Raw genomic sequence first — 19,404 nt, forward strand, 5'->3', positions numbered from 1 at the left:
TCCTGGGCCCGGAAGGCACCAGAAGAGCCCACAGGGGCCGCGAAAACCCATGTAAATGCAGTAACTAGAAGCCATCCCGAAATGGGCGTCCCTTCTCATTTCCGAATGCAAAGGCACCGGAGGATGGACCGCGCGCGACCAGGCTCTAGGGTTACCACAGCCCAGCCCAGAGGCCGAAAATATGGGAAGGAAACTCAGGAATTCTGCCCGGAGTCCAGGCTCAACCCGCCCTGCACTCCTCTCATCTTAAGCCTGCGCTATGTTTCCCTGCCGGGTTTGGGACCAGCAGGACTAAACTACCCAGGAGGCGGTCGGGCCCTGACCTAATTACAGCCGCAGAGGAGGTGGGCGGGGTCCGTGCTAAGAACCTGAGGCCAATCAGCCTTCCCCAACCTCTGGGATCGCCGCTATGGCAACCAATGAGCGCCTTCTCCTAGGCCGCCCCTCCCCGGCCGGAGCGCTCTAACCCAACCACTCTGGGAGACACGAGCTATTCTGGGAGACTCCGCAGCCTCCCGCCCCCGCTGGTGATGTGCTCCTCGAGCTTGGGATACCCTCCCAGCCGAGTGCAGTTGTTGAAATGCGGCGCCCCTTTGGCAGAGAATGGGATGGAGTGGGAGCGGAGCAAGGCTGGAGGCAGGCCTGAGCAGAGATCGTTGCCTATCACTTAGAGTCTCGTCCAGGGATCTGTCGCCTAGTTCCTTCCAGGTGATGCTCCCTCCCCCCGCTTTCAGCGGATTGCATAATCGTTGGCTTCCTCTTCCCTCCTTTGGACAACGGCAGGCTTCTCTGAGCTTCCCTGCCTCCCTTCTCAGTAACCGACTCCAAGAAACCTTCCTTGATCCCTTGCCCTTCTGGATTCACTGGACTTTCTTTAAGTTCCCTTCATAACCTGTGCGTTTTCCTAGCACTGTACCGTTATTTACTTTTCTATCTTCCCCACTAGTCTGTGGTTCATTTTTGAGTCCTTAGCACAGTACCTGACTATAGGTGGTGCTGTAGTGCTGTTTCCTCAAGGAAATCCTAAGCAGAATCCAAATGGAGTCACCAAATAAAGGCAAAGCTATTTTGATAGGAGTGGAGAGGGCGTTTCCAGGGCCTTAAATTCCCAAGGAAGCCCCTGAAGCACCATCATTAGTGACTTCAGGTGAAATATTCAGTTTATGTTATGGTTGACCCAGGACATGAAAATTAAATATATCTAGAGATTCTAAGAACACCCTTAAAGAGCACCCTACTTTGATTACACATGTTCGTTTTTATTTTTCTGTCTAAAGACCTAGGTATCTGTTCACCTCTTAAAAGTTTAATTCTTCACCCAGCTATGGGCTTCCAGGCTAACCGGCGTGGACCATATCAACAGATTGCCTTACCTCGGGGTTTCTATTGAGTTCAGCCAATTAGTAGCATAGGCAGAAAGTCAGAGAGAATTAAGACTCTGTGGTGAGGGTATTTAATCCTCTGACTGTTTCCCTGTGAGCGCTGTGCACTCACTTGAGTCCCCTTGCTAAGATCTCATTCCTGTCGCATGCCCCCTTCTACCTAGTTCTCTATTTTAAAGTTTGAACCACCATTTCCCATTACCTCTTCATGCTTAGCCCCTCTACTATTAGATTCTGGGTACTGCCCACCCACCTTGTGACTTCCTTACACCCTGCCCACACCTTTGTAAATAATCCTTTATTAAACTCCTCACACTATTGTAATTTGAGTATACCATCTGCTTCTTGGTGATACCCTTATACAAGACCATTCTCATTTACTTAGGTAATGAAGACAGTTATCTCAACTGCAAACATTTGAAGGCTGTATGATGTAGTAGAAAGAGCACAGGTTTTGAAGTTGGAGAAAAGTCTCATGTCATGCAATCATTCATTCATTTGGCAGATGTTCCACAGTCCCATTAGCTGTAGCAGGGATTTTAGAGAGTGTCTGCTGTGGCACACAGCCCATTCTCCAAGAACCCTCTTCTCCTCCTACAGTGGTGAACCCTGGCAACCAAGTTAGTAAGTACCATGTGACACCACCCTCCACCATCACCACAATTAGTACAGCAAAGCTAAATTGATTATCCTCATTCACAGGAGTTTGGAATTGGTATCCAATGGGTAAAATCAGTTCTGGGCTAGAAGAGGCAGAGACTCAAGCTATCGAGCAATTGTCTTCTGCCATGTACCTGAAAAAACAAAGAAAGTTGGCAGCGATAATAGGTTGAAGTCAGAGGGCAGGGGGAAGCAGAGATAAAACACCTTGTCTGCAGAGAAAGAGCCTAAGATAGCGATTGCCCTGATTTTAGTCAGCCTTGGAGGCCCACTTGCATTCTTGCTCTTGGGTTTTGTGAGATAACCTTGCATCCTTATGATAAACTCCTTTTTTTTCCCTCTAACCTATTACAGATATATTTCTACTTCTTGCAACCAAAAAAAGTCTTAACTAAGACAATATCTACTTCAATCTGGTTATAAGGATTAATGAGAAAGTATTTCAAACATCTAAATCAGTACCTCAAAAAATGTTATTTTCTCCCTTCCAACTGTGAATGGCACCCATGTGATCTGAGCAACGGGCTTATCTGTTCTTTGTACTTCTTTGGAATGACAAGCCCATTTCACAGTGGTATTTTTAAAAAGTTTTTCTTAATTTCTGCTTTTCCTCTTCCAATTGCTGATCTGTTCATGGTCTAAGTGCTGATATATTTGTGTTTGTGTTTTGTTATGTTTTGTTTTAAAAATTTTGTTCCTCAGTGGATTGAATTAATCATAATTCTCAGTTCATGACATACCATCATTGATCCCACAAGGAAAGGCTCTCTTGTTTTATGTCTTTATTTCTTTATTCTGTCTTTATACCCTTTATCTCCACTCCCTCCACACACCCTCAAAATAAGCAATTTTAGTATCTGAATGTGTATATTTCTTTTTAAATGTGTTCTCAGAAAGTAGTTTTTATTTTGTAGGCATGTATTTTTAAATGTACTCCAAAGCTACTATTATCTCTCTTATTTTGTGGCTTACTTTTTTTACTGAGCACTGTTTTTCATTTCCTTCCACGTTGCCAGGTGCTAGCATTTAATCTGTTGTTTCATACTGATGCCTACTATTCCATGATGTGCACTACTCACTCATAGTGTTGTACTATCCACTCGTCCATTGACGAACACCCATGTTTCCCCCAAGTCCGTGCCACTATAAATAACCCTGCAAAGAACATCCTTGTATTAGTCCCCTTCTGGATGTGTAGAGAATTTGTTTTGTTTTTCTTAGGAGAAGAATTGCTGGGCTATAGAGTATGAATCTATTTAATGTATGCAGGTAATGCCAGATTCCCTTCCAGAAGTGGAGGAATGAGTCCTGCAGCAGTGCAAGTTTCTACATTTCCACATCCCTGACAACATTAGTAATTATCTAGTCATCTAATTTTTGCTGTTTTGATAAAGGTAAATTGAAATCTCATTGTTGGTTTAATTTGCATTTGATTACTAATGGTTTTGATCAAATTTCCATATGCAGATTAGACTTTTCTGTTCTGTAATGTGCCTGTTGATATTATCTGCACCTGTTTTTCTATTGGGTTGCTGTCTTTTTCCTGTTCATTTGCAGGGGTTCCATGTACATCCTAGGATGACATTACATCCTTGTCGGTGTTGGACAAAGCAAATATTTTCTTCATTCTGCCATCTGCCTACTAACTTTGTCCATGGTGCCCTTATAGAAAATAAATCTTTAATTGTTTTATAATCACATTCCTCAGTTCTTGCCTTATGGCTTGTGCTTTTGAAAGTGTTGAAAAATGTGGACTATTCCCTTAGTTATGCCTACTCCCTGCCTAGTATCTCTAAATCTGAGTTCCCTGGAGAGGTCCCTATGGTCATTCCATCCCTTCACTCCATCCCGCACTCCTCTTCACTGGACTCCAAATTGTTTGAACTGACTGAGTTTCATTCTTAAGAGAAGCTCATCTTCCTTGAGCCTTTTCTCCCATAGAATTTCAGGCTATGAAAATCATGTCTTTTAACTGTTCAAAGTCAGGCTTCCCATAATCCTGGATACACATCTCACCTTATCTTCCTGGCTAGGAGGAAGAACCCAAAATGGCAGAGTTACTTTTTTTTCTCAATTTTCCTCACTCCCATTTCACTAGCCATTTCCATCTTTGTTGGTCAGAATTAGGCCCAGGTCACAATCTCTGCTCTGCCATCCTCTTCCTTATGAAGGATGAAACTACACTAAAATAACATTCTCCTTACTTCTGGAACTTGGCTTTGTGCCAGTTTCATGATTTGTCCTGGGATCTATAATCCAGTTTATTTATTTTGGCGGAACCTGGCACATTTTTACAATGATATTTCTTATTTCTCTCTCCTTTATCTTCACCTAAATAATTCCTTTTTTGTTTACACTTTCAAGGGTACAAAATCCCATATGAGACTCTATCTTCATGATGTAAAGTATTACTCTGACTTTCCTTCTATCATTTTCTTTTGTTTTTATTTTATTTTTCCTACTTACATCCTTGTGTCTCTCTTCTTCTTTCCTTCCTTCCCTCCCTGCCCTTTTCCTTGATCCTTTCCTTTCTGAATTTTATGAATGCTGAGGGCCAGGGCTGACTTTCTGTAGATCACAGCAAAGAAGCCGCTTTCATCCTAGAAGTCAGTTCCCCACAAACATATGGTGTGTGTCACATGACTGGTAATTCCTTTTATGTTGCACCTCAGAACTCAGTTGTTTCTTTTGAACGATATACTGCACCTTTTTTCACTGCTGTGGTCCAGGCATGAGTTCCATCCTACCAAGTTTCTTAATATATAGGACATTTTATTTTCCTTATTGTGTGAAATCTCAAGTTATATTTGTATATTACCTGTACTTTTTGCTTTGGTGTAGGGGCCATAAGTACTTTTTATTTTTTGCAACCCTTTTCTACTTTTTTCAAAGAATTATGGGATGCCACCTCTGCTACTGCTTTTCTTCCAGTGTTGTATTTGATGTCCTCTGTAGTATAAAATTTTGTGTTTTCTCACCATTTTTCACTTTGTATTCTCCATTTTATCTTTGTCATCCTCACCTACTGACTCCCACCACACACACACACACACACACACACACACACACACACACAGCATTCCCAATTTCAAGTTGACATACTCTTAATTCAGTTGACAATGCTCACAGAAAACAGATTTTCCTTTCAGTCTTCTGAGAAGCACCCTGTTCCAATTCCAGAACATGTAATTCCCTCATCATTAGACTGTAAGCAACATAGGGCAGGGGCCATGACTTCTTGAGATTGCCCCAGTGCCTACCACCTCCCATGAGATATAGTAGGCAGTTGGTAAATACTTGCTGAGCCAGGCATGGTTTGCATCTTGGATGTCTTTGTCCATCATCCTTCTAAGAATTATTCACCTACTCTAGAAGGAATTTTGACTTTCTTTTTTCATTCTCAATGAGAAATCCACACCACCATCAGCTTCCCTTAGCATATTGTAAACACTTCTAGCAGAGTAAGATGCAGTATCATTTACTGAGGGGGAAAAAAGAAACCCTGATTTCAGACCTCAGTTACATGCAATGACATAATTAATATTTATTAACTGTAAACCCTCTTAAAAGGAGACTATACATTTTTATAAAGTGCTTGAGGTAGAACTAAGGTAAATTCCCCCAACCTAGGGGTCTAAATGTGAAAGAAACTGTTTTATAAGGGAAGAATTTTGCTTGTTATACTGTAGGAATGACAGGCAGGAGGAGGAAGAGTAAAGGAAGGCTACATGGAAGTGTCAGTGAAAGGCATAAACTTTCAGTAGTAACATTTTTGAAGATTCTAAGAGATGACATATTTTTTTATTCCTAGATCTAAAATCCTGTAATTTTTCACTTATATGTTTAAGACTCAATTAAACACTTACTTTCTTCCTATTATGAGAAAGGTTCCTTGCTACTGATTTCATTATTCCAGACACACTTCCCCACCCGCCATTCTAACATCTCTGAAATGGGATGTGTCTTATAATTGATCATCGATGTCAGTTTATAATTACTGTTGGTCAAGCAACGTAGTTGTCATTGCCTACACATGCCTGGGCCTAGTTATTCTAGGTGACTTACTAGGAATCTCCAATTCCTTGATATTTCAATTAAATAACCATTTAAGAACCACCTGAAGGAATAGTAGTCCTGGTTATTGTCTGAATATCTTCCTTGACCTCTTACTGACAAGATCAAAAAAGTCCCCGCTTTAAAACTTGCAGCATAGGTGGTGTGGCCTGGAAGAAGTCCCCAGAGATAACAATGAAGCTCTCTTTGAAGAAATACTACTTCACTAATGCTCAAAATGACCCAGAGAATATAAATGCATGGAAAAATACAGACATCAACAACTCTGAGTCAAAAAGTGATTCAGAAGTATCAGACTCAGTATGAAGAAATTATAAGAATACCATAATGACTTTCAGTTATGTTTATGTGCATTGTAGTGATATTTTAAAAGTTATACTTCTAAATAAGTTCTTTAAATAGGAGTGAAATTTTAAAATATAAGTGATTAAAAAAAAAGCATGGCGATAGTTGAATTGGCACTTATTTTTTCTTTCTTAATGGTACCTAAAATAGAGATGTGCCACACAATTGCTGGTGCCTTAAAGTCTATAAAATAAGATAAATACTTCAGAGACTATAAAAAAAATGTGAAAGCAGTTCCAGTTCTCAAAATATTCATAACCTGGAAGGAGGACTAACAAGCATATAAAGAACAATAGAAATGAGGGAAAATATGGTAATTGTCCCCCCAAAAGGTAAAAACAAAAAGATCTGAACATTTGGACACATTAGGAAAGCCTTCTTGGAGGAAGAAGGATTTGAGGAGGGCCTGAAGAACTGACAGAATTCCATGTGGCAGAGACAGAATGGAATAGGAAGAGTAAAGAGCAAAAATCAGCTGCAGGAAAACAGGCATTTCTGGGGAATGGTGAATAGCATATTTTGACTCAAGGGTTTGTTAGACTTTTTTGGCTTTTTAGACCCCTTTAAGAATGTAATGAAAGGTATGAACCCAAATCCTAGAAATAAAGGCACAAATTTCATAATCAGAAAGTTTTTTTAGGGGGGAGGGTTTAGCTCAAGTGGTAGAGTACATGCTTAGCATGCAGAAGTCCTGGGTTCAATTCCCAGTACCTCCTCTAAATATAAATAAACCTAATTATCTCCCTCCCCCCAAAAAAGAGAAGTATTCCATCTATTAAATTAAGCATGATAGATTGGAATGTCACTGCCATTTAAAAAATTTTTTTTTGCATACTGTTTCTGGGGATTTCCCATTTGCAGATAGCACAGAGAGGGAGCAGGGAAAAGCAGCTTTGCTGGACACCCCATGATAAGCTGGGCTGGAGACCAAGGCTGCAGAAGTCCCTCTTCTGGAGGAGAAGTTTGGATCTGACTGAACTTGGGAAGAATGACTAAGAGAAATGGACTCAAGGGCCAGGGGCAATGTACCCAGTCCACTAATCCAGAGATTAAAAGATTTGGACACCTTTGGGAATCATTTCTAGCTGACTGGATGTTGTAGGCTTCCAACTGATGGGATTGTAGCTGGAAAATGTACCTGGGAAATGAAATGTATAGGTTAAAAAGTATGCCAGGGCCTTATGGGGGGGGGGGACTTGACTTCCCCAACCACTGTATTTTACACTTAATTCAGGAAGTAATGGGATGTGATGCAGATTTCTGAGGAGACCGAATGTTCAGAGCTGTGGTTAGGAAAATTAATCTTCAGGATTATAGGTGTGTGAGAGGCCAGGCGAGAGCAGTTAGGAGTTTATTGCAGTTGGTTTTTATATCCTTCAAATACATTCTATGTATTCAGTTTTATCTTCTGTCCCCACCACCCACCATTTGGTAGAGCCAGGCCTTTAGTAAGCACTTGGTGGTGCTTGCTAAATTGAAAACCGTAAATTTACTGTGAGGGTCCCCTTGTAATGTCCCTGTTCCTCACCAGGTGGCACCATTACAGCATTATTTACAAAACAGGCTTCCTGCTAAGTGCTTCCAAGCAGAAAGGCTGTTATTTCTTCAAGGGAATTCACCTGGGACAATCTAGAGGTGAGGGGACCGGGGGGGGGGGGGGGGGGGCCGGGGCAGGGGGGCGTTGGGTAATGGTAGCTGGGGTGAAAGATCCAAGAATATTCTTTTTGTATTGTAAATCAACTATACTTGAACTATACTTCAAATTTTTTTTAAAAAGAATATTCCTTTTGTACTTCTCTATGATTTCTTACCGTAGCAGAATATCTTGGCTGAATTCCTAGGCATATAGATGGGGAAAAATGCTTAGGAAAACCTGCCTTTTCAAAGATACAAGCAGCTTTCAATCTTGCAAGAAGTATTAGACTTAAATATATCTGGGAAAGAACTGTTCTGTAATTCTGGAAATTCTTAGGTGAGCCATTTCATTAAACATATCAGGAAGAAACCATCCTCTGTGGTGATACTGAGGTCAATAAAGCTGCATATTTATGTTGGAGGCCAGTTTGAATCTCTTAGAGCAATGACTATTTCTTTAGAACAAAATTTAGTTGTATGAGGCTAAAGTTGTAGCTTATTTTATGAAGTTGTATGTTTTCCTTTTGAGATTATAGAGCTAACCCTGAGAGATTTCCTGATGAGAGACAGGAGTACTGGAAACTGAAAGAGTTGTAATGATTTACATGCAGGTTGTGTTGGGCTCAGACATAAAGTGCAGCACAAAGATAGAAGGGACCATCACCTCACTGCCACATATCAGCAGTGCTCTGACAAACTCCCAGGTACTAGAAGGCTTGGAAGTAATGGAAGACAAGATTCTTAGCACATTCTAATAGGTGTCAATATAATTTGAATTTGTTGTATAAGTGGTGAGTAATCAGATTTATGCAAAGATTTCAATTCAGTGTAGGAAATACTCTGGAGGGCCCAGGAGGAAAGAGTGTATTGACAGTCAACATGGTATCAATTCAGTCATTTCTTCTTTGCTATTTTTCAAATTAAAAAGTCTCATGACTTTTTAGCTCAATGATTCTTACCTTTTTACTTAATTCTTACCTTTAAGAATTAAGTTGAAACAGTGGATGTTCTCTCTAGAGAATATAAATACTTACACAATTTTGCATTCAATTTCAAGGGGCTATGACTCCATCCATGAGTCCCAGAAATCTCACCTGAAACTCATGCACCACACCAGCAGCATTACAAAGGCTAAGTGCCAGAGGGGAATGGGGAATCAGGAGAAAGAAGGAGGTGGGAGAGAAACCTATGCTGTATCCCTATGAGATGTTGGTGCAGGTAACTGAAGAAAACTGAAGAATTGCTTTTTTGGGGGAACTTATCTATCTGGACTTGGGGGGAATAGCGAGAGAAATTCTAGGAGCCCTGGGCTGAAGGACTGATGACACATTTAGGACTGTAGGCATAGGTAGTAGAACTGAATTGGAGTCAAGGGTTAAAGGGCTCAACCAGACCTTTCTACAGCTGCTAAAGGGCTAAGCTGCCTTGGGATTCAGGTCATACTCTGCAGAATCTGAGCTACAGGGAGCAGGAAAGAGGCATAAGAATGGAGCTGTATCAGGGAATATCTGGGAACATCAGCTTCTTCCTCTCAAGGAGCAAGTCAAGTAGGCCATCTTCTCTGTGCCATTATTGTATTATGACCAGCTAGACTCTGAGAAGTGTCACTAACCAAAACCTGAACTGTGATTTCTTGTTCCAACTGAGAAGATGAAAAATGACTAAAACTAATGTTATTTCCTTTTCAGGACTCTTAGACTCTTGATTGGGGAAATAAGGGATTTCCTTCTCTGAAGATGAAATAATAGTGCAATTAGCAGAGTGGTTCCCATCTAGGGTTCTTTAAGTCAGAAGAGCTGGGTTTAACTCCTGGTTCTGCCAAGTTCTGTTTGTGTTACCTTGACCAAGTCTTGAAGTCTGTTTCTGGAACGTTAAGTGAAAATAATAATAGTACCTACTTCATAGGATTGTTGGAAGATAAAATTGGGCAGTGTCTGGCATACAGTAAGTGCTCAATAAGTGACAGCTATCATTGTTATTGGTGCTGAATGCTGGAACTGTAACAGGAAACTGTCTTTCAGTTCTCAGGGACACTTCCCAACTAACATACTTTTAGCTGCCGTCTCTAGGGCCCCAGCACACATTCCCCAACCACAGAACAACTCAGGGCTTTCTCTGGTCATCCTATGTGTACAGGGCTGGCTTTAAGACCTTTCTGAACCATAACTGCATGACCTTTATGAAGAAAGTCCACGTCAGCTTGGGAATCTCATCATCCCTTTTACTTGACTATCCTGAAGGATGAATTCTTTAGACATGCAAGGATTATGTTAAAATAGAGCTTTTAGAACCTTCCCTTGGTTAATTGTATTTTCCCAGAGGAGCCAGTCACCACCATCACCCCCCCCCCATCCCAAGAGAACAGTAAGAAAACTAGGATTTGCACAAGATTTCTGAGGGGTCTTAGATATTTTTCTCCTAACAACTTTTTGTCCCCATTTTACACAGACAGAAACTAAGTCTCAAGCAGTTGTTTACTGCTGGAACTGTGATTCAGTCCCAGTGCTCTTTCCATCTCTCTACAGCAAGAACACATATACATGCATATATACACATACATACACACATATGCAAACACACACACACACACACACACACACACACACACACACACACACACAGCATCCCAACTCATTCTTCTCCCAAATTCTGTTCAGGGTAGCCTTGGGATATCTCCAGTGCCCAAAGGAGCAGACTTGAGCTGATTTCAGTCTAAGCTCCTGGGGGAACACCTTACTGGCATTCTCCACTAGAGGCCCTGAGGCAGTTATTGTGGTTTCCTTTGTGATGTGTCACTCTACTGCCAGAGATCCCGGGCAATCCCTCCTGAACAATACACCCTCCCTAACCCTCCCATGGAACAGGTGTCATGCCTACCATTCCAGGACTCACATTTGGAAATCATCTCCCAGAAGGCAGATGCTTCACTGAAAAGAAGTCTTTTGCACATCTGGAGTTCTAGCTACTGAAAATCTTTGTTAGTTTGGGAGTCTCAGCACGTACCCTCTCCTTCCTCAGTACAGCTTGAGGTCAAGGTCCAGGACGGAAGGGAAAGCAGGTAGAATCGGCAATGCATATCCCGACCAGGGCAGGGACAGTCAGCTCCTTGGAACCAGAGGCAAGGAGAGAGGAGGGAAGGTGTGGTCCCTTTAGTTCCCACTACTAAGCCCTTGTCTATGCAATGGGTCCAGAAGCCCCACCCTGACATCGCCCTAGTACCAGTCAGCAAGGAGGGGAGATGACGCCTCTTTATTAAGGTTAACACCAAGGAAAGCATTGAGAAAGAATACACAGAGAAAGAGGAAGGGCACACAAAGTCACCACTTGAGGAGGTGGGAGGGAGGCATCAGTTAAGAATCTCAGGACAGCCACATGCTCCATGCCCTGGTTGTGGGGGAAAAAAGGAGAGGAGAGGGAAAAGCGCCAAGAGAGCCTGGGGCTCACAGAAGGGTCTGAAGCCCCTAAACCTAACACCAGAGCCACAAGCCCTGCCCCTCAGGGCTCACACACTACTGCACAGGTCGACACACGTAAAACACACAAGACATTATGGAGGCAACAACAAGAGGCAGCGGGCAGGGACATATTGACAGGAAAAGGAACTGAAGTTAAGCAGGTGTAGCCAGGAGAGAGACAGTTTTTGGCTGCGGCCCCCAGGAGTCCCTCAAACGTCCCCTAAATCTGGGCTGTTGCTGAGCACCCCCAAGTCTCTGCCTGTGAACTGGGCTCTTTGTTCTCTAAGCCCCAGTGAGTGGATAAAGCAATCCCAGATGAAGTCAGTGACAAGGCAGGGTCCGCTCTGCATGCAAAATCCTAGAGGTTGAGCTATTATGTCTTCATGCACATTCATAGCCAGCTCCTCCCAGCCCAGGGGCCCTTGGAACCCCATTCACCCAGATTCCTAGGACTGCAGTTCCCTCCTCAAGCTTCCTTTACCAATCAGCAGCCGCAGAGATCTGTGAGGGGGAGAGGCTTCTGCAGAACGCTGAATAGCTTGGATTTCATCACAAGGGTACATTTTCTGTTGCCAGAACAGAATACCCCCTATTCTTTAATTTCTAGGTAAATCGTTATAGATTATTTGCCATAGTCCTACATAAGTCCTTTTTCAGAATAGAAAAAGCAGAATTTTATTTACACAATTCAGGGGTTCTCCTGTTGGCTGGGGAGGGGGAAAGGGCAGGGTAGGGGATTGGATGGGAGTCCAGAGATGGGCGCTTCCTCTCCCGGAACCTCACCTTTCCGCAGTTTGCTACGTCTCTCTTGGTTAGACAGAAAGAATTCCTGATGCTCCCAAAGTCCTTTACCCTATAAATCCTTCCTCGAGGGAGTCTCTCTCTGCCTGACCCACAAGAGCAGCGGTCAGAGTGAAGCATGCTGCACCGCGCCTTTCAGTCCCCTTGCGTCACGCACTCGGAAACCCAAAGCCAGCCCGGGAAAGTAGTGCCCCCTCGGAGTCCCCTCACAGAGAGGCCTCGCCCTCCAGCTGCAGCAGGGTAATGTCGGGCAGATCGAGGGGCTCCACAAGTGGCCCGTCCCCTCCAAGGAGGCCAGCACAGGGGCTCTCGGGGCGCTCACAGTGACTAGTGGGTGTGGCGGAGCTGGGCATCTCCTTCTCTTCTTCATCGTCGTCCTCCTCGTCCTCAGGATCGCGACCCAGCAAACCGCTGTCCCCCATCCCAGGCGAAGGAGTCTCCGGCTCTTGGGGGGCTCCCGGGAAGCTCCCCTTGCCGCCGACCACGCCCAGGCCACCCTGGCGGGGCGCGGTGGTCATAATCTGGCACATGGAGACGATAGCTCGCTGGTTAGCACAAACGTCGTCCGAGAGCACCTGGATGTGCGAGGCCTGCTCGTCCAGGGCCCCCCGCATGGCCCTCACGTCCTCAAACAGGGCCTGCAGCTGGGCCTTCAGGTGCTCCATCAGTTCCTTCATGCCGCCGTTGTACTCTCCTGAGATCACGTCCCCCACGGCTGGCACGGTGGACACCTCCAGAGGTGCCGGCATGTCGCCGCCGTCCTTGGTCATGATCTCCAGCAGACCGTCCTCCATTGAATGGCAGAAGCGGGCGGTGGCGGCTCCGGGTCCGGTCCAGCCCGGCCTCGGGGTGGGGGAGGGGACGGGGAAGGGGAGAAGTGCCCGGAGGCGCGGGCAAGAGCCGAGGGAAGAGGAGGCTCCCGAGAAGGGCAGGGAGCCGACGTGAGAAGGTGAGTCCCGGGCGGAGGGCGCGGGCAGGATCGGGGGAGGCCGGGAAGAGCCGGCTGGACGAGGACCCGGCGACAGTCCCAGGGCGGACGTCTCTCCGGCTTGCCCCGGGGCGAAAGCACCCTGCCCTGACTAGCCTCCTGAACTGCGCCCGTGGCAGCGCCGCCCTTAGGGCGTCAAGAGCAGCAAGTGCCCGCCGGTTCCCTAGGTCAGAGAAGCGTTCGCGAAGGGGCCCGTGTCGAGGCTGAGGCCAGCAGCTGGTCGAGCTTGGGACTCCCCCCGGCCATTTACCGGCAGCGCCCGAGAGTGTGGTTGGAGTGGCAGGGGCGGGTCTCCCCACCAAGCCGCGGATGCTCCTCTGTTTCCAAGGCGACGCATGGCACGTAAATGACGTGTGTCTCCATGGCAACCAGGAAGTGGAGAAGAGAAAGGAGGATGATTTGGAAGCTGCAGTGGGGCTCTGGAGTCTGGGCTAGCGGGTGGGGCGGGAGGGGAGGGGACGCTGCAGTGGCCTCAGCTGAGGCTGGAAGAGCGTAGGGCTGCAGTGTTTAATAGGGAAGCATGAGAGAGCAGTTTTTTGCATAAATCCCCAGGTCGGGGAGACATCTTCTTTCCCCAAGTTTGGCTGGGTAATAGACACTGAGCGCGACTGCCTTGATAGGATTTTCACCCGCTCGCAATCCTTTCTCCGAGGATGGCGCTCGAGCCGGGTCCTGCTTCTCTGTCCTCCAGCTGTCCGCAGGAAAGGAAAGAGGGTAGAGAAACCGACGCCAATAACCCCAGACTTAAGCTGGGGCGTGGTGGCACCGTGGAGCCGGCCCCGCCCGGCCTTAGCGGTGCAAAGATGGGAAAGCACTACCGAGGTTTCCGCCACGCCACTCCCTTCTGCTTCTGCAGTAAATCTTCCCTCGCTGTAGATAGTACAGGAGATGAGAAAAGATGGGATGCCCTCCCATATGAGATCCAACCACTCCTACCCATGACATTGGGAGTTCTTCCAGGACGGTGAGGCAAAGTGCTTCAGTTTTGAGAAAGAAAGCTCCATAAGAGCAGAGATTGTCTCCTCCGTGTCCTCCTGCACGGAATCCCCAACACCAAAAATAGTACCTGGCGCGTAGTAAGTAAATGCTCAATACATTTGTTGAATGACCTACTATGTCCCTTTCCCTCATCCAGAACTCTCCAGCTCACAGGTCGTGGATTTCAGGAGACTTGAATTCAATTTTGTTTCTGCCATTTATTAATTCAGAGACCTTGAATAAATCATTTTCCTGATCTGTTAGGGGATTGGACTGAATATTGGATAATATTGTGTCTAACTCTGAATAACACTTTGTATCAACTCACAGGTGAAAGGGTGAACTGTTGACAATGTGTAGAAAGGATGGGTGGGGGACTGTAAAGGTAATTGCCCCTAGAAGGCCCAGTGGAGTACGGATATACACTGAGTGTTTCAACCTTTGTGACAACTCCTTTCTCTTTTTGAGGGGTGGAGCAGGAAGGGAGGAGGAGGAAGAAAAACTGAATTTAATGTGTTTACAGATGACTTCAGATTGAGAAGCAAACAGCACCTGGGTAGCAGCACACTAACTAATAATGATCTTAGTAAATCAGAGAGGCCAGGTGGTCAGAAACCAAAAATGAAGTTCACAAAAAGAAAGAAATCTGGGAAAGAGAAAAACTGTATCACTTCAAGATGGGGAAGAGCTAGGTACGGGTGAGTGTTTTGTATACTAGTGGTTCAGTGATAGCCAATGTGTTACCTTGGGGTTTCCCTGGTTGCATACTCGAGTGATGAAGAGTAGGGCTGGCCCAGAGAACCTTTTCTGGCACCGAAGAACTGTTTGGTCTATGCATTGTCTTACTGCTATTAAGCTAGAAATAAGTGGAGAAATATCCTAAACAGCAGAATGTTTAAGCTAAGGCGTTGTTGATATAATAAAATATTAAGCAGCCATTAGAAATTTGATTTCCCGAAACAAATATATGAATAAACTAAAAACCCTACAATATTGTATTTCCTATGATTCACTCCTATTTGCTTCTTCATTCTGTCCTTCCTTCATTCCACAAACTTGTGACCTTCACCTCCACCATGTGCCCCACATGTTATTCCTAAAGCTCAGGAGAAGACAGAAATACCTTTCCTTGGTTTCCCTAAGCACAGCCAAAGTGAGCTGGTATTTACAAAAAGACTTTACCAAAAAAGAACTATAGGAATACTAGAAACAGAGATCAGACTCACACACATACACACACACACACACACACATGCAGCTGAGCTTATGCAGCATAAATTTCTGATCATACTAGAGCAAAGCATATTCTCAGGGCTATGGATTCAACCCTGCTGCTCATCCTTCCTTGGAGAGCTCTGCAATAGTCAGAAAAGACTGGCATGATTTTCAGGGGTTTTGCCTGGGTCTGTTACTTCACATCTCTTGACCAGCACTTCACATGTATGATTTCATCTTGCCAGCTTCCTCACTCTTCAAATGGGTCCCTGGCTTCTACCTACAAGGGTTGACCCTGTCCCCAGTACAGGGCCTCCCACCTTAGCCTCAACCTTCATTAAACACAGCCCCCAATCAGTAGGAGCTGGGTTATGCCATCATACAAAGCCCTTTGCCACTATTGTTGAGGATACCATGTATGTCAAGGCTTTCAGCATAAGATTACATCATGTTGCCTAGAGGTGCTAGCATGAGGTCCGCTAAGAGTACAGGAGGTCTGAGCCTAGTGGGGGGGAATTTACTGGAGAAGCACGAAAGAACATGGGAAACAGTGCAGAGATCAAGGGGTGTGGCTGATCCACTCAAGTTCCAGGTCAGACCTTTGAGAGCCAAGGGTAGGTGGGAACTGGGGGTGTGGTCTAGCATACAAGGAGACAAATGGGATGTCATATTCAGAACCAGATCATTTTAGCAATTCTGTGTGAAAATGAGACAAGGGAAAACAGGAGAAAGGTCTAGTCTCAGAAAAGTAAGGGAGACATGCAGAGAGTGGAGCAGAGCCTCAGTTCAGTGGGCTGGGTTACAGTGCTGAGCCCTTTGGAAGTCAGTGCCCCAGGATTTGTTGAGTGGGTCCATCCCCAAGCTGAACGGGTACTCTGGCCATGTCACTAGAGTATTCGCACGTAGCAAGTATGCTACACAGCAAGAAGAAGTAACCCCTTCGCACTCCCTGCTTCCTGCCTTTTTCTTACCCTCTGAGAAATCACCTTAGCTCTTCTATTTATTCATCCCAATCTCATCAGCCCATGGGAAGCAGAGACTTCATGCTGCACAGATATAGGTCTCTGTCAGGTACACCTAGTTCCAAACATCACATTCTCGCTAAAATTGTGATTCTTAGTAGTCTCTGCCATTTTCCTCTATCTGGTATTTAGTTTACCTCCAATCTCTATTTTATATAGCTGGTGTGCCTTTTGCACTATAAATCCAGCAATCATAATGAAGATTATTTCTTCGTTATGCTCATTTGACTCAAATCTGGAAAGACGGTCAAAATCAAGGAACAGCAGACTGCTGCACCATAGGTCACAATCCCAGACAATACTCACCAAATGTAAATTTTATGAAGCTGAGATGGCTTGTGGCCCATCTCAGCATGATGTCACATTCAAAAGAAACACATCTAATAACCAAAAATAATTAAAAAGCAATTTAGATTTTTATTATGATCTCTGGAAAAACTCTGAAGGGGTTTGCATTCTTAGCACAGAGCAAAACATCTTAAACCTCTCCCTCCTCCTCTATTCATTCTGCACATTATCACACAGCTGTTGCTGCTCTTCTCTCTCCTTTCTCCCCAAACACCCCCAAACTTTCTCTCAAGCCTGGCCCTTGCTTTTTCACTCCCCCATCCCCTTCACTTCTTGATTGTATTCTTTTTCTCTTCTGCAAGAAGAAATTCCTTGTCCTCATTTCAGCTCCTTTGATTCTGTCCCTCATTCCCTCGACCTGCACAAGTACCAGGAACCCCAGCTGTTAACGACAGGGGTTTCCTTCCAAGACGGTGAGGAAGAAGGAGAGGCTGAGAATACTCATATTGCTGTGGGTTTTGTCTGTCACATAGACTAAATTTTCTCAGCATGAGAGGGTGGTTTGTCTGGTGTTACAGCCAACCTGCTTTGCACATCTCCTCCAAGCTTGTACAGAGAAATGGGCATGGTCATTTGCAAGGATCCTGAACCCTTATGAGCCTCTGACTGGAGAGGGGGTCCAAATGTTCACACTTTCAGAGTCTCTACCATCACAGACATGGTTATGAGGGGACACACACACACACACACACACACACACACACACACCCCACCCCTCAATTTTAAGACTTGAGTTGGGCTTTTCAGTTGCTTGCTCTGTGCCCTCAAACTAATTTTAGGACTCCTAAAGACCACCCCTCCCCATATTCTTTCTCCCCCATATTCATTTTACTCAAAGCAGGAATTCCAAGGGATCTTCCGATTTCTCATGCAGTCTGCACTTCCACCAAAAATAACCTATCATTTCAATTAACCTGCTTTGCTGGTGTTCACCCTACCTCCCGTTTCTGCACTGCCCACTGCAACAGCTTCTCTTATGTCAGCATTTGCAGGGGCCTTTTTTCCCCTCTATCAGTGCATGTTTAGCCATTTATCCCAGACCACTCTGGACATGACTAGTTCCAGTCCAAGTGTCGCTGGGCAGTTGGCCACAGACACAGATATTCGGAGCTCTGGAGCCACCCATGACCCTTGGGGCAGGGCCTTGTGCACCCTCCATCCTCTCCATATATTTTCTGCCCTGGAAATTTGCCAACAGCTCAAGGCCTGGTTTGTCTTCAAGTCAGAATCTTCTTCAGGCATGGATAATGCTGCACCACAGGAGAATACCCACAATTTCTGGTGCCATGAGGCAATTTTGCTTGACAAATTGCCTCTCCCAGAGTATCGGTCCAATCTGGAGGGAATTATATCCAAGTATCTGAGCAGGGTATGGACTAGGATATGTCTGCCACAGACTTTCCTTCCATTGAAAGGAATTTTTTGAAATTTAGTGCTCCTCAATACTGACTTGTGCAAACTTCCAGTCGTCTTCTCACCTGTCATATCTTGAGGAAGTCTGTGGTATTCTATAGTAGACAATTCATATGAAATTTTGTAGGTCTCACTCTTACTCATATCTCTACTTATGCTCTCTCCAGACCTCTCAGAGGCCCTAAAAATACTATCAAAAGTGATTTCTACTACTTCCCTTTTGCTATGAGGTAGTACTCCAAGAGCCAACAAGGCACTGTCATTTGCATTACTAGAGCAGCCACCGTGAGGGTGCATTGTGGTCCTATTCAACACACACAAGTGGGGACTTCACTAGAATTCATGATTGTATCATGCAAGGGTCCCCCAAAATGTAATCCACATCTTCAAAGTACTGCAGTAGTGCTGGATCTTAGGCAGAAGTAAGCAGAATGGCGTTTTCTCCAATTTTTTTACCAAGATCCAGAAGCCCCTGTTTTAAGAGGTCTTACATGAAAACAGCTCCATCTCAACCACACATTCACAGTTTGCAGGCCCAGTGCCCTGCTTTATTTGTCTTAAGGCACAAGGATCCCCTATACCCTGGAACTTTCTAGTCCCTTTACTTTGTTTTATGCTTCTCCACAGCCATTAACATCTGTGATACTATATTTTTACTTATTTGTTTATGTGTTTATTTATTGTCTTTCACCTTCAACTAAGTGTAAGATCCGTTAGGGCTGAGGTTTGGTTTTGCTCACTGCGATATCTCCAGCATTAGAATAGTGCCTGGCATCTGGGAGGTGCTCAGTAAATATTTGTTGACTAGATGAATGAATGAAGCTTGGATCTACACCTAGAAAAAAAAAATCTGCCTTAAGAACACATCACCTGTGGAGCTTCAACTCTGCCTTATCTTAGAGAAGGGGTTTTCTTTGGTTTGAATGATCTACTTTGATGATCTATGGCTTATGTTCACACAACTAGATGGCCTTTTTAGTGGTTTTTCTTGAACAAAGGAATACTTGCTACAAGACACATGGAAGTCCTCACCTCTTGCAAACAGAAAAGTGCTTGCTGCTTTGAAATGAGAGTTATCACCTAGCTAC

At 44.7% G+C, this 19,404-nt stretch overlaps 1 protein-coding gene across 1 annotated transcript; it reads right to left on the minus strand.

Moving 5' to 3' along the window:
• Positions 1-9,744: 9,744 nt before the first annotated feature.
• On the minus strand, positions 9,745-13,737 carry CCDC184 (coiled-coil domain containing 184). Its single transcript, XM_010964209.2, has one exon. The coding sequence runs from the start codon at positions 13,144-13,146 to the stop codon at positions 12,559-12,561; it is 588 nt and encodes a 195-aa protein (XP_010962511.1). The 5' UTR covers positions 13,147-13,737; the 3' UTR covers positions 9,745-12,558.
• Positions 13,738-19,404: the final 5,667 nt, after the last annotated feature.

Source organism: Camelus bactrianus, chromosome 12, assembly GCF_048773025.1.
Source record: "Camelus bactrianus isolate YW-2024 breed Bactrian camel chromosome 12, ASM4877302v1, whole genome shotgun sequence".
Taxonomy (NCBI): domain Eukaryota; kingdom Metazoa; phylum Chordata; class Mammalia; order Artiodactyla; family Camelidae; genus Camelus; species Camelus bactrianus.